The sequence below is a fragment of the Anoplophora glabripennis genome, unplaced genomic scaffold (assembly GCF_000390285.2).
Source record: "Anoplophora glabripennis isolate ALB-LARVAE unplaced genomic scaffold, Agla_2.0 scaffold42, whole genome shotgun sequence".
In the NCBI taxonomy this organism is placed as follows: Eukaryota; Metazoa; Arthropoda; class Insecta; order Coleoptera; family Cerambycidae; genus Anoplophora; species Anoplophora glabripennis.
In genome coordinates, this window is record NW_019416219.1 from 1,659,115 (window position 1) to 1,675,915 (window position 16,801).

A 16,801-nucleotide genomic window follows, 5' to 3' on the forward strand; every position below is an offset into this window, starting at 1 on the left:
TAAGCTTAAGATATGTGCTTTATAATTGCAGTGTATGTAATCTTACTAGATTTTAAAAAATAATATGGATATCACACTCTTCAAATCGATATATTTTAAGGTTTCTAATATTCCACTAGACAAAGAAACGATGCAGAGCTACATTTTTTTCATTCACATAGTTCTGAAAACAGTGACTGGTGAACACAAGCTTTTAAACTGAAACTAATCTTGAATTTACATAATATGTATACTGCGTTGCATACTCTGCATGTATAGCCATTACGTATATTTGGCAACGTATTAAAATAGTGTTAAAGTTCTCGAAAATTCATAATTTATCATGAAAATCAATACGTTTCTTTCATTTAATAATTTCTGGATCTAGATGTCATTGCCTGTTCTCATTAAATTTTGTCAAGTTCATTTAATAGGTATTTGCCTCAGGATACTAGAATCACGGAATAATAACAGACTCTTGTAGTCCAAAAATTTGTATTCCATTTCATTAATAATTGATTGAATTGATGATTTTGTTCATAAAGCACGACGATTGAAATGTTGATAATGTTTGTCGATCTCTTTGATCCTTGAACGATTTATCGTCTTTCCTTTTAAATGAACAAAAGAGAGAGAAATATCCATTCCACTGACTGCTGTGGTTAAATTTTAAAAGCTGCCTAAGATTTATAACTTAGCTTATGTTATTTTTATATAAATATGCATTCACTTAAATACGTTTGTTCAGCTTTCGCGTCTAGTTGCTTTGTTTGTAGAAACTCGATTTCATCCCAAGAAACAACAAAGGAAGTGGAGATTGTCCAACAAACATTGATATAAACAGTCGTTAATTATAATGAAATTAATTATGATAGATCATTTTTGGGACAAAATTAATGAACTTTAAACGATCCTAACTTTCATATTGAATTATAATTTTAGGAAGTTCAGCTTAACGCCTATATTGTCTGTGGTAGGTATGCGCTTTTTTCTTTAGTAGGTATCTAGTATTTTGATAATAGTGTATTTTTGATTTTAAATAATTGTTAATGACAGCGTGCCACAGTCTTCAACATATCATTGTACTGGCGAACATATCACTGCAATAAATGGTCCTTATTGTGATAGACTGTATAAAACCACCCTATTTTCTTTCATTTTACAGCGTTAAATAGTGACGTTACGACATATTTCCAGGACTAATTCTTCTCGTCAAAGTAAACAAAAGATGGAAGATCAAAAACTGAATTATTTATATCTAGGTTACTTGAAAAAAAAAATAATAAAACTGAGATCATTTTGAGTAGGATAAATTTTTTTTGTGACATTTTCAAAATTTTTGATTGCATAACGGCGATGATTCAATGCCAATGACGGCAAAACCTAGATAAGATCCGGCTCCCGCATGCCATCGGAATTTCCATCAAGAGTAGATAGTGAGAGTCTGTGTTGGAGAGGTTGAAAAGTGAATGTCGAAGAAAGAGCTTATGGACGATGGCACACAGTTTACAGTTTCGTTCTGGCGCTCGATGCACGAGCAACTTTCTCTTGGGCGGTCTCGGTTTCGTCGTTGGAATCGTGTCAAGAAAAAAACAATAACAATCATCACCGACGATGAACCGGCGCGGTGCCCATGCCATCGTCAACCGTGAAAGTGCCTTGTTTGTCTGCTATTATTTGTTATTAATCACTTTTACTGGTAAGTCAATCATGTATCAGAATAAATTAACACTAAGTGCAAAAGGGTAGAGTTATTTTTAAATTAGTACAAACGTTTTTTTTCCTAGTAGTTTCAGCTACCATGCCTTCATCAGGGAAAAACTAAATATATTAAAAATACAAACTTTAACATATCAAAATTAGCGTAAAACAAACGTTCAAAATTTATTTAAAAAAAGAACAATGTTAAACAAATAAATTCATACATCGAAATTATGGCCTAGTTACACTTACAAAAACTATCATTAGTAAAGAATTGGCTAAATAAAACTGCTTACAAATGATGCTTTTTTGTAAAATATTGAAAATATCAAAAATGTTCTTTCAAGACATCGTATCAAATTGAAAATGAACACACGACAGACTTGGAAGAAAGAAAATTGTCGATATTTTCATTATTTTTTACAAAAATGTTTACAATGTCATTCATTAGCAGTTGTATGCTTCCATCTCCTTTCCAATGCTTGCCATTGTGAGTATTTCTATATATGAATGCATTTCTTTAATATTATCTGTTTTTTACATATAAATTTTGAACAAAATAACAAAATAATTTATTTTACGATTAGTTTTGTCCATATGTGGAAGTTTGTTTTTTATATACTGTAGTTTCTTTTCTCCTGATGATGGCATAGTAGCCGAAACAAGTAGGAAAGGAAAATAAATGTTTATACTGAAAAAGGACCCTAATTTAATCCTTCACACTTACCATCATTCAGTATTACAGTGAAATTGCTGTTGTACTTGCTGTGCAATGCTGTAACATTATTTTTAAATATTTCATGGTGATCAGCTGGTATTTCCAACAGATGTTCCAAAAGACATTCAATGAATATGTTACTTACCTATTGTATTATGTTTTTTAATAATTCATTATTGAACCAATATGAAAAATACTTGAAACTAGTCTTTTGAAAATAATTTATTTCAGCCTATCTACGATATGTGTGATAGAATAGAGTGAGATATTTGCGATAGAGTTTCGTTGCAACTAAATTCAGTCTTTAATATGAAATCTTGAAAATCTTAACTCTATCGTAAATATCACAATATGTACTTCATTGTGTAAGGTTCTACAGCTGCTTGCATAAAAAAACTAACTAGCGTTTTAAAATATGATTGATTAGCTTATTAATAAGTATATTTTTATAGCAAGAGCAGTTATAGATATAAAAGTAGGTAATTGTTCTAGAATATTAACTGCATTTAGATATAAGAAAATCTATGTGTTATATCCTTGGGTTAATAAAATATTCTAATTAATTTTTTCTGTTCGAAACTAACTGTTGATATAGATACATATTACGACATAATGTACCACGTACTTAACTGTGCTTATAAAGACTAGAATATCAACAGATTTCAATGTCACTAGCATTTTTTCCAAGTTATATTTAGTTTCTTCAACAGCTTTTATTAGAATAGGATTGAATAATATTTTTAATGTTCCTTGTGATGCAAGGCTATCCAGAAATGTAATATTTAATAATATAAGTACAAAAAGATTACTGTTGTAATTTTGAAAAGGAAAAATTAAATAAAAACTACTCTTCACAGACTATTAACCACTTATGATGAGATTTAATATCTGTGTCAATGAATATAAGTGTTATTTTATCTGACACGATGAAATTTGAATTCTTTTTATGTTTGAAAACAAGGTTCTAAATTCTGGAACGTCTGGACTAACTATATTTTTCAACTATGATGATAATGACGATTTCCCAGGTAAATTATACTTATAAAAATACAATATTAATATACAATTTTGTCCTGTTAGCATTTTTAAATATACTGTTTATATGGGGTTATTGTTATGTAAAAATGCTTTTTTTTTCCAGGAATATATGCACAGCGATCCAAAGGTCGGAAAAAACCGGAGACGGTCACCGATCTATTCAACACCACTTCCTGTATCCCCAAACCATACAGATGTCCACATAAGCAAATACAGTTTTACTTGTATACAAGGTAATAAATGTAATATACAGGGTGTAAGAAATTCAACTACCATTACTTCACCATGAGATAGAGTAATCACAAATGAACAAAATAATTGTATATTACAAGGACGTAAGATTAACAGTTTTCAAAATACAGCGTGTAGTAATATTTGGGAGTTTCATCACAACGTGACAACAGCGCTTAACCTGCTAATGCACACTTTGTGTGCACGCGGAAGACTTATCCTATGGAAAAAATGTAAACAACTATTATTGTGAAACATTTAGTAAATTTCAAGACAATTAATAATTGTTTTCCAGTTTTTGAATAAGTAAAATAAAATGTATCGATTTTGTAGTACGAAGATAGTGTTGTGGAATTTTAGCTGGAATTTCAGTAATTATGAATATCTTAGAACAGGAACTTTTAATCTTATTACGGATTTGAAAAATATGTAATTAAAGTACCCAAAGATTCACATCGTCCAAATAGTCATACGTATTAGAAATAATTTAGGTACTTACCAAGAAGCAAAATCCAGTAATTTTTAAACACACAAGGACAAACAAACTACAACATATGCTTAAAATGTCCACCACAAGAAACACCTCAAGAAAAGGAAATAGTGGTACACAAAAAACACTCCAACACGGTCGAATCCAGATACTAACTGAATTGCGTATTAATATCATGTTAATAAACTGCCGCGCCGTTGTCACATTGTCCGATATGAATTTTATCGTATTCTAAATTTATTACAATGCTATTATTTTTTAGAATTAAGCATAAAGAAGTTAAAAAAAGTGATAAACATTGTATTTTGTGGTATTCTATGCACGCAATTATGTCAATATTTCCTAATTAATAACTTTTGGAAGAAGTTTCTCGGAAATGGTTGAGTTTAGGACCCATGTCATCCGAGGTTTCTTTGTTTATTTTAATGTATTCTATCGTCTGTTAAAATTAAGGCCGTCAAACTTCTAATACCCTGTAGATAGATATGACAATTATGTGTCATATTTAGCAGATTAGTTTATTACTTTCATTTTTATTGTGATTTGAGTTTCCAATAATGTTTCATAGAATCTGAAAAACAATTGTCAGTTTTGTCCCATCTGATATATTTTTTTATAAACTGTTTGCTTGTACCAATATTTACCATTTTTCTTTCCTAAGGATCAATTAGTAGTTTACCTAATATTTGGAATCTCTTAGCCAACATTTTCGATAATAGACGCACTGGTCTTGACACTGTTTTTTTAACTGAAATTTTGTCGCTTTCTTGTTTTGTAAATGTTGTAATATATATTTTTAATTTTATGGTTCCTATCACTTAAGTGAATAAGATATAAATTTCACATAGTATCGATGGGAATCGATCTAATCTTGGTCTGTCAAAGTGCACGATTTAGTTTTATGCGTAATTGGTTTGTGCAATAAAAAGGAAGATTTTCCTATTATTATACTTTTGATTCAATGAAACAATTAGTTTAATTGAACCTATATTTATAATAATTCTAACTAATTCAAAGGGAATTCACTGAGAATAAGATACCGTTTCCTATACTAATTTGAGGATTTTTCACGACTTTCCTTCATTATGTCCATTTACATCAATATAGAAGTAGGTACAAGTTTGTTTGAAATCCAAAGTCCATATGAACAACTGCAATAGATGTGTCGGCAAAGGCAAATATTCTAATGAATGTGTGGCTACGTATTTATTTACGCTAATCGATATTGCAACCTTAATTTTACGTTCGACAAGTTATTAGACTCATCATTATCACGGTCGAGTAGGCTTTGCATAAAAAATTACGTGTGTTACATCGTTACGACACTGTTTATCCGGAGAAAGTACTAAATATAGACATAAGTGACATCCGTCGGTGTACTTAAAAGGTATTTAATTAAATATCCAATATAGTCCTCAACAAATGACTATTTTTAATGATCGTTGTTATTCTACCTGAATGCGCGCATTGTTTTACATGTTTCAGAATTTGAGGTCAATAAAATATGATAATTTTAAAGAAATAAATAGTTTTTGCGAAATTATTTTCAAGGATGTTGACGTTCCCGATGACTAGTTCAAGTACTGTTTTGTCTCTTTGTCGTCAATGTCGCGGAATTTGACGTGTAATTGTTGTCCCTAGGATAATACTATATAACTCATCACATTATTTTTTTCACAAACGAAACGTATAATTACATTTTGTTTGAAAAGTAATACATCAAAAGTCTATAAATATCATTGATTACACAGCCCCACAAAAAAAAAAGGATCGGATCTGGTATTCAGACCCATGTATTTTTTTTCGCTGAATCCGAATCTGCCTTCAGATTTGGCCTAACTGGACTGAGTTTTCGGGAAAATTCAAAAAACAGGTCAAAATTCACAAAAACGTCGACGTATGATTTTTCACTCGTTTAATTCCAATTTATCATCATAGAGTCAGACAAGCTGGTCCAATTTCATTCAAGTTATGTCAATCTTACACACTTGGACACAAAATAAATGTATAATGAATATACTTTTATTTTGCACATAAAAAGTTTTTATTATTTCGGTCGATTTATATTTGTCTTCGGCTAATCCATGTAAACGTTTTATGCAATAACGCTGTTGAAGACTGGTCAAGTAAAAGTGGTATTTATCTTTAGTAAGTCAAGACCGTTTGCAGTTAACCTGAAATAGCTAGACTACACTTTATTTTGCAAGACATTTTGTTTGTAACATTGGAGCTCAACAAGGTCATCGATCACAATAGGCGAAAATTATGAAACGAAGAACTTGGCAATGGTATCAGTATGAATGAAATATTATTTTTAAACGAAAATAGTAAACGAAAATGTCCTGAGCCCAGGAAAGAATTGACACTAATGGAAGATATTGATACAATATCTTCTTACTCTAAACGTGACTGTATTCTGTTTATTCTACATGTTTTAGTAGTAAATTTTCTATATTTATTTTTAGATGTGTACTAATATGAATTATTAAATAAATTATGGCATTTAGTAATACTTATATAAGTTAATATACTTTACCATTAGTGATAGAATATTTTTTACACACTTTCTACTTGCTAATAATTTGCATCAATATTTTTAAATGTGAAAGTGTTTTTAAATGAAAATGTTTCACAATCCTGAGAATTAAATGTAGAAACAATCCTATTTTAGTGGAATCCGATGACACTTCGTCGAGTTAGACTTTTAAGACTCAATTTTCTTGACACTTTCGACCACTTCTGTATCTTCTATATCTCTGCCAATAAAATAGTGTAACAATTAAACTAAAAACTACCCTACACGGAGTGCTCCAGTTTGGGCGAACCAAACTTTCATTCAATAATTCAATATTACCACACAGTGTTGTGGTATTACATTAACTTAATTATTCCTTTCCAAATTTGCGTGAATGTTTTTAAGTTTAATTTTTGTTAAAACATAAGAATTATTGCTGTTTTCAGAAGGACGCAACAGAATCCTGAATTGCTGGATACAACCAAACTGGATTCTTTGTACAACACTCAATTTAACAGAGCTTATCCAACGAAGATAATCATCCATGGCTTTGGTGGAGGAAGGATGTATTCTCCAAGTACCGACATGAGGGATGCATATTTCTACAGAGGAAATTACAACGTCATCATCGTTGATTATGGAACGCTAGTTAAGGAACCGTGCTTGAAAGTAAGTACAAATTCTATTATAGTAACAATACAATAGTAACATTTTCAATAGGTTTTTCGAAAAGTCAGGTACAATAGTAGTAGCATAAAATCTGATTAACCTTGAAAGGTTATCTATTAAGAAATGTTGATATATTCAGAACAACTATTTAATTTAAGGAAAACAATTACATTGAGGCATGCCGTTACTTTCAAACTGTTTTTTATAGAGTTGTAGAATAATCGACGATTTGGTTATGCTTTTTTTAAGGCAAAAAAACAACATATTGAATGCCACTGACCTTGTTCACATTTTAAAATTTCTCTGGATATATTACGTAGACCCCTTGGAATGGGTATATCAGTTATTCTAAAATGATCTCATTTAGAATATAATAAGTTTAAAGAAACTATGAGAAGTATATTTAAATAAAAATGGATTTTTTTTCTGAAATTTGTAACCTTTAAACCTTAAAAATATTCATTATAGTTTTTGTTGCATTCAATAATAATTATATGAATTACTGTTACGCTTGAGTACCAACAATATGTACAAATAAAATAATTATTAAATTGTGATATCCGAATTTTGTAATAATGTCGAAAACTGATTCACAAACCATTAAACAGAGAACAGAAAACGTAATATATGTTATATAAATTCATTTATTTCGGCCATTCTTCATTACATGAAATTGAGTTTACTAAAACATGGTTACGTTTGTTAGTAAGAATATTATATAATTGGTAATTTCGCGCTTAGAATTGTGTTATAACCATGTAAATTACAATTTGTTTAAACGTGAACTTATTTTTGCTTATACAGAGCAGACATTCAAGTACATAGATTTAAAAACTGTTTGTAACCCTGTTTACACAATGGTATTTTGTATATAACATTTTTGAACATATCTCAAAACAAATACTTTTCCGACATTTGTAATACACTGTCATTTGAATAGCCTGCTTCGTTATAGAAACAATAATATTTATGAATACTCAGATATTTGAAATTAATAAAAAAAATGAAAAATTTTACCCAAATATTAAAAAAATTTCAAAATAAAGCAAGTACTTTTTAAGGACAAGCTTGGTTTTAAAATTTAATTTTGGCTTGGATTATGTTAGTGTTATTTAGCACAACTTCACTGTTCTAGCAATAACTCAAAAACGAATAAAGATATCGACCTCCGGTTTGTGTATTAGTTTTCCTTAATAAATGGTAGATATATCAAGCTATGAAAAAAATATCGTTGCATTTAATTTTTTAAGCAGACGGAAACAATTTCAAAACTTTTCTGATTAGCTTCATCTACCGTTGCGCAGGAAAATCATATTCTTATTCCCATATCACAAATATAAATTTTATTAATAGTTCTTTAAAATGAGCCATCGTTTATTGAAATCGATTAAGGCATTTAGAAGTTATGACAATTTAAAACTTTCAAGATGGCGTCCTTCATACTGGCGTTGCTATGGTAATAACAAAAAAAAACTTCAAACAAAACTTGTGAAGGGTTTAACAGTGTATCCAAAAAGTATATTTTCAACTTAAGTTATATAAGCAAAATTTCGAAAAACGACAATTTTCCGTAATACTATAGCAGTTGCGCCCCCTAGCGGTGAAGTTACAAACTTGAAAATATTTGAAATCAATTTCTTATGTTTAATATACCGAATTTGTTTCAAGTTAGTGACCTGCACTGTATATTCATACCCATCATATAGTTTAACATAAACAGACAAACAATAATTCGAATTTTTATGAAACGACTGATCTAGTGGTGAATTTTCATATACCTGTTTCTTTCAAGACATTCTATATGTCACAAACGACTTATGACAATTACTTTAGCTCACACCCTCGTTTGTTCTTTTAACCTATTATTGTAACCATTCCCGTAATTAGCTGTTAAACGGACATTCTCCTTTCTTTCAGCAAATGGAGTGGGCTCCAAGGTTCTGCGCCAAGTGCATAGCTCAGTTGATCCATTATTTAGCTCAGCATCCCAGAGGGGTACGAGCCGACGATTTGCACGTGGTAGGGTACAGCGTGGGGGCACATATTGGAGGACTGGTGGCCAATTATCTCGATCCCGAGAAGGACGGCAAGCTTGGCAGGATCACAGGTAAAAACTGTGTAATAGCAAATAAATAAAAATGTTGCATTGGACCAAACAAATTTTTTATCTAATATATCCTTTAAACACGGTCGATAGCCGCACGATTTAAGGCGTCAGTACTTAAATCGATGTGTCGATCTGCCCGGGTTTCGAATCCCGCGGCCGGTAGACCGTAGATTAGCTATGCTTGTACGAAGGATTGGCACCCTCTGTGCAGATATGGTAGGGTGGAAAAATGTTGGCTTGGGTCAATGTGAGAGATTGACACCGGTTGGCATTTGACCGCCCCCCTAATTAATGAGGTTTTCCAGGTTTCCCTCATTCCTGCACTGAATGGTGGTTAGGGCCTACCAACATAAGTCGTACCTGGGCGCAAATGCGGCCTGAGTAATAATAATATGCCGGCTCCTCTCCCGCACAAGTCTCCGACTTCTGGGCTAATTCTCGTAGTTAGAATGAGGAGTAGAGATATTACATTATTATTATTATTATTAAATACACTGATGTAAATAAAACATATACAAAACACTTGCAACTTTGTTTTCGATTGTTTTATCCACAACTAAATGTCTGCCAGGAAAGCAAAGAAATCTAAAAATACTCAAATTTCTCTCATAGGCAGATTTAGATATCTAATAAACCAAAGCCTCGATCAGCACTTAAGCTCCCTCAGTATCTAGTTAATAGGCCATTCGTCAGTAGTACCACCAGACATAGACCGGATCGAACTTAATTCTCATCAGTAAATATACTCACTAATGATCTATTATGTCTATTTATCGACATGGTTTGAGTATGAGTGAGATAAAAATCTATTTCGTACTCTCTGAGCTTGATTTTGTTAAGAATCAGGATTTTATTGTTCTTTTCTGCAATGAAACTTCAACATTTTCCTTGCCTAAATCTGGGGTGCCAGTATTTAGTAGGTGTCAAAAATTATTGTGATCTTGTTGGATCAGAGGTTCTTAACCTAATTAGTTTCTTTATCATCTTCCTTCAAAATCAATTATCAAACTGAATTATGATTTTTATTATTTCAAATTCTCATTAACGGGACTAAATATTATTTATAGCAAAATTAAGGAATTTTATTGGATATATTAGTAACACTATAATTTCCTCAATTTTTATAAAAAGGAATTGCGTGTGATTTTATGCAAATTGATAAATTTAGCTATTAATTTTAAAACATAAATATGTTTCTTTGTTAACAAGCAACATAAAAAATAATAACAGTTACACTGTTTTTAGTTGTATGATGCCTACGTTGTATTTCATCGAATTCTATATCTGTCCTAGACATCATATTAAAATGTTGATTTGAAGATTATATCAATGCTACACAGTAGCAAGTTAAATTTTAGCTAATTTGATTTGCCATCTGGGTATTTTTATGTATTAATGCGTCTTTGAGAAAATGGTGTCGAGACCAACTTTCCTAAACACTTTCTTCAATTCATTTTAGGACAATCTTCTGATTAATTGATAAATAACATTTAACCCAACTAAATATTTGAATGCCGTCCTTACTAATAATAAATAACCATATCACAGTACGAAGTGCAGCAACTGTAATAACAATTACAACCGATTGTTTGTTAATATATTGTTTGCATCTCGTACGCGAACTACTTTGGTGGTCTCGAATAATTTTTTAACTCGGCTTCGCCTCGTTAAAAAATTCAATTCTCGATCACCAAAGTAGCATTTTGCGCACTAGATAAAAAAATAACTATTCTACAACTAGTAAAACAATAATGTTGTTGTCTTACAGTTATATAACATTTCCTGTATAGTGAAACCATTTGCATCGCCCACAATAAGCTACATTTTCATTCCACGTCCCTACTATTTATTTTATCTGGAATGAATGCAGCGCAGTTATGATCCTGGGAAAATTATTTAAAAGTGAAAGTTTAATATCATACTGTGGATTAAGGACGTAATAATACGCAACCTATATGTAAATATCTATGTTTTCTTTGGAAAGTTGGCAGTCATGGCGATGATAAGTTTGAAATAAATTTGATATCAGAGTAAGGAGAAAGTTTTCGAGGAAACCTTCGCGTGGATACCCATATATCGCACCTACAAAGTGACAATTTAAAAAAGTTGTTTACTTTCCTTGAGGTAACTATTACAGCAGTATCAATATTTGACTATAATAAATTGTGCATTTTAAAAATGGTAATGAGGTCATAATCATGAAACAATGGAATGTCAAATGTTAGAATAGATACTCTCTACACTTAGATAATTTTGTTGTTTCGATTTCTATAGGATTAGACCCGACTATCGTATTTTACATGGGCCAAAACAAGTCTAGGGATCTGGACACTTCAGATGCACATTTTGTGGATATCCTGCATACAGGAGCCGGAATATTAGGACAGTGGGGTCCAAATGGTCACGCAGACTTTTACATTAATGGTGGATCTAGTCAGCCAGGGTGTGGAAGCGATACTGTATTTAGTAAGTAAATTAGTACTGTAATTAATTAATTAATTAGCTAAGTAATTAATAATAATTGAACAGTTAATTATTTTTAAGTTTATTACTGGCTATTTTTCCATATTGGGAAAGTACAATATGACTTTTTCACCAGGAATTCATTCCTTTTATAAAAGAAAGCAACTCTGTGTTTTAATTCTATTTAAAGGCTTTCTCAGGATTACAGGATATATGTGGTGTAACGAGATGGTACTTTTTATGGAACGTTCTACCTATTTCAACTTAATTCTTTCATTTTCCATTGTAAATAAATATTTGCTAATATTCATCATTACTATTCACAGAAACTTTAGCTTGTGATCATACCAAAGTGACACCCTACTTCATAGAATCCATTGTCACCAGTAAAGGATTTTGGGCATACCCCTGCCCAACGCTTATCAGTTTCATGCTGGGATGGTGCAACCCAGAAGATAACCAGTATGTTCTAATGGGAGAACATGTTAGCCATAAGTAAGTATTGCAATTCCACTTATATAACTTCTACTAGTCTGTCAAATTATAGTTACTATTACAAACTGCTAAATGATTGTCGCTTTGGACATAAATGTTCTATATCTGTATCACTGTCTAATGGTATAATACATTAGCTGTGTGTGTTGGTTTCATGGTTACACTTATGTCAGTATTAAATTGTTATAAGAATCACATGCAGTGAACTTTTCTAGCAGTCTGTCAATCTGTAGGTTTTCATTACATACTGCTAGATGGCGTCTGTTGTTTCTGATGTAAGTGTTCTGGTTGTAGTAGTATGATCTGCTTGTAAATGGTTGTTTGTGATATAGAACATTTTGTTCTAGTTCTGTTAATATGTAGGTACTGGTTCCATTTTTGTCAACATTAGGTTGAGTTGTCAGTACATATGAAGGTTGATTTTGCCAGAAATGTTTAAATTTTAGTTCTAATATAGACTATGCACTTTTATTTCCAATATCATACTGTTATTGTTTTTCTAGGGCTAGGGGTGTCTATTATCTCAGAACGAAACCTAATCCCCCATACGCTCTTGGCCCTCCAGAACACATTAAGCAAAAGGCACTACAAATTTTGAAGAAGAGGACAACCTGAAACTCTTCGGGAGTTGGTTAATTAATTTATTATGTATGCCTGTAAAAAGATTTGCCAAATACTTATTTCTAAGGGACATTTTTGTATATAATAGGAGATAAGATGCAGAATCTTAATAGTGGGTAGAACGAAAATTAGTTGGTGATAACGCTGCTTTTGTGAAGTACAGTTTTTGTATGTCTAGTCTAACACAAAATGATAAAGAAAGGTTGGAACTAAAATAAAGGTTTTCTACTTATCGCCTACAACTTTCAATGATACCTCTATCCAAAAGGATTAGTAAAATGATGTTTGTTTCTGTTTCGATCTATTATTAGTGGATTATTATTTCTGTGAATACTTGCTACATTTTTTTTAAGAGAGTTATAGTGTCCTAATTTATTCATTCTTATGTTAATAGAACGTTTGTAGCAGGGGATTGATTAAAAATTAAAGGTTAAAATATTAATAATGCAACTATTTGCCATATATTGCAAAAATAATGAAACCTTGATCACAGCAGTGCAACAAAAATTAATTCTGCACTTTCTAATGTGATATTTACTTTAATACACGGTTCACATGTTTCTTGTAATCGCTGGTTGCGCACGCAATTCCGATTTTTCTTTCTAGAGCAACCTTAGGACCTGTATGTCTACATGGTTGATTATATAATTTGTTTATTTTAAATTAAAACGTAATTATTACTAATTACGATAAGTGTGAGTGATACGGAGAAAGTACCAGGTATTTTTTATCAGTCATCTGTTTCGATAAGGATCCATTTGAAAAAATTTCTCTTTTAATTGCATTTGAAATTTCACTACACTTGCTAATTGCTTTTCATTATCAAGGAGAGAGGTAGATAGCAAACAGAATCGTTATCACAGTATTTAACACTTTTATTTTAGACTCGGCAGGAAGTTTCACTGAACTTCCGCTTGAAACAGTGGAATCATTTTTCAAAAATAACAGGAGATGTATTTGTAACATATTTATTTATATATTCAGGAAAGTATTTTTACATATATAAACTTTAATCATCACATTTTCAAACAAGGGACATTTAGTATTAACCTTTCTATAGAATCGAAATAATTTTCTTGTTCACAAATTATTTTTTGCATGCACAAATGTGTTTTGATGGGGCATCCTATAATAAATTTGAAAGATAAAATAGTTTTTCATGTACAGGGTGAATCATTAACAATTACCTAACAACCCCATGATTTTTTTGACACAATAGTCCAAATTAACTTCAATAGTTAATGAAACATGCATTAACGGATTATTAAATAAATATATCGTTATACTTATGAATAAAATATATGCAAATACTGACTGAAAAATAATAAACATTTGGTTACCCCAACCGTTACAACTCTATTATTAGAACACAGAGATATGCAAAGATATTAACATTAAATTTCATTATATTCGTGTTATTTTATTGCCTATACACTATTATGCCCTACGCGAAAGCAGAATCTATCGAAACCCGCACTTTCCGCTTTGCAAATTTCGATAAAGCTACCTTCGGGAAAGTTACTTTAATGTAAAATAAACTCACATCCTGCCTACCAAGCATATATTGCTTAAAGGAACTGTAGTTTATTATTTCGGCGGCATTCAAATATATGACGTATATTAAACTTAAACTGAAAAATATCTACCCACTAGATGATAATGAATTATTTTCTGAAAGAGGAACGTAGCATTTGTACAGACTTAACATGCCGCGAAAATAAGTTACTTACAATATTGACAAGTTAGAGAGACGTATTAGAGAAGGGAAACGGAATTTAGGAACACTTACGTTTGTTTCAAAGCTGTTGACTGGAATATTCAGGAATACAATTGAAGACGATGAAAAAAAATTGAAAATGGATTCTTTGATATCAAACATTATGTCTATCACCTAACCTTGGATTTTCCATCTTAATATTTTTTCATTTATATTGTGACATAGGCAGAATGTTTATTATAAGAAACATAGGAAAAGCGATAAAATTTTTGCAGATACAACTTCTTTTCAATTTTACAATAGGCCATCTACTTTAGTCCCACAATATAAATGAAACTGTACATTTGTAAGTAAATTTTTTGTTTGGTAATTTTCTAGTGCTTTTAAGCCTAAACACAAAACAATTGATAAATTCTTCTTTACAACAACTAACAATTAAACGAAAACAAAATTGCGAAAACTAGAATGAAAATATATAAAATGTTAAAATAATGCTCTTTTAAACAATCATGGAATACTAAAAACACTAAATATTCACTAACGTACATAATATATGAATGGATATGTATCATTTACTTTTCTAAAACTGATTTACAGTTCTATCACGCCATTTAACTTTTTTCAAAATCCAGTCAACTAGTTCTTTGAGAAAATACATAAACTAAGACTAGAATTACTATTACATCTGTACAATTATATTACAACTTTACTCAGAATTGGAAGCTACATTTAAAAATAATTTTTATGTACACATTTTCACATCAAGAAAAACAGTTGAAGATAATAAGGTAACAACGAAGCTATTAAATAATTTCTGAGGAATGTAAGATGAATTACTAAACAGTAAACATACATTTTTCTACCTTTTAATTGATGCGTTGCCTTTTAGGTTTAATGTACTTACTTTCTCGCAATAGTTTTTATACTATTAAAAAAAATGAATCTGTCTCCATGTCAGTATAGAAAGAATATTTATCGAAAATTAACTACTTTACTAGTCTCATAATATAGTAAGAATGATAACTTAAAAATAAGAAAGAATAAAAAGAGAGAAGAACACGTTAAATAGTTCTGGCTATAGTCATAAACAGGATATGAAAGAAAAAACACATTAGCCCTAAACTAGTATACTGAAGTGGGGACAATTTTTTTTATGAAAATGATTTTACTTTGACAAATTACATTTACTTTGACGAACAGATGGAAAGTTACAGAAAATAAAGATACAGGAGAAATTAAACCATCTTGTGTTAATTGACCGTTGTCTTTGTATAAACAGTAAACGTTAATCACTAATTAATGAGTGAGCAGATAATTTGTTTCCAAGACTCTAATCATGTTAACTGTGATCTAATCGTGACAGCTAACGGAAATGTGATCATCCTGGAACGCATATTACTAATTTTTCTCTTAGCAGATTCAAAACAAAAGTTCACTCTTGATTGTGTTTATTTTCCACTGTCTTTACTGTCCGATTTTTAAAAGATCAACCTGTGGGATGCTAACTGCGACTTATATAAATGAACTTGTTATCGAATGTAATTTTTCATTCCTGTTGGTCAGAAAACGTCGTTCATAAAATGGAGCGTTATACGACGAATGAGCGAGTGAAAATTGTGAACATTTATTCCAAGTAGGGAGAGTGTGTAGCTGAGACTGTGTAGAATTTTCGGCAGGAGGAACACCCTGAATGAAGCAACTGTGAAAAGATGTGAAGTAACTTTTGGACCCTTTCTAATAGTTAAGCTTCATTTAAATGAAGTTAGCACTAGCATTCCACAGGCCAGTCTTTTAAAATTCGGGCTGTAAATAATCATATTTTCATTTTAAGAAAAAAAACGAATTAGGTTCGACTTTTGTGCTGTCAAAATAATATTTCGCGATTCCTGGTATAATATAATTAAAGTCTCTCATAAATCTCTTAAAAACATATTAATTTGAAATCCTATGTTCATGAAAAATTTTTGGCAAATTATGTTAACAACGGAAATAAAAAAAAACATTTTTCTATGATATAAATATTATTTACCCATTATTCTAGCTACCTAAGATATACA

At 30.8% G+C, this 16,801-nt stretch overlaps 1 protein-coding gene across 1 annotated transcript; it reads left to right on the top strand.

Moving 5' to 3' along the window:
* Positions 1-1,470: 1,470 nt before the first annotated feature.
* On the top strand, positions 1,471-13,491 carry LOC108905384 (phospholipase A1 member A). The gene is made up of 7 exons (XM_018708216.1): positions 1,471-1,678; positions 3,540-3,669; positions 7,119-7,341; positions 9,259-9,448; positions 11,723-11,914; positions 12,238-12,406; positions 12,910-13,491. Exons 1-7 carry the CDS (start codon positions 1,594-1,596, stop codon positions 13,019-13,021), a joined length of 1,101 nt encoding a protein of 366 aa, XP_018563732.1. The 5' UTR covers positions 1,471-1,593; the 3' UTR covers positions 13,022-13,491.
* Positions 13,492-16,801: the final 3,310 nt, after the last annotated feature.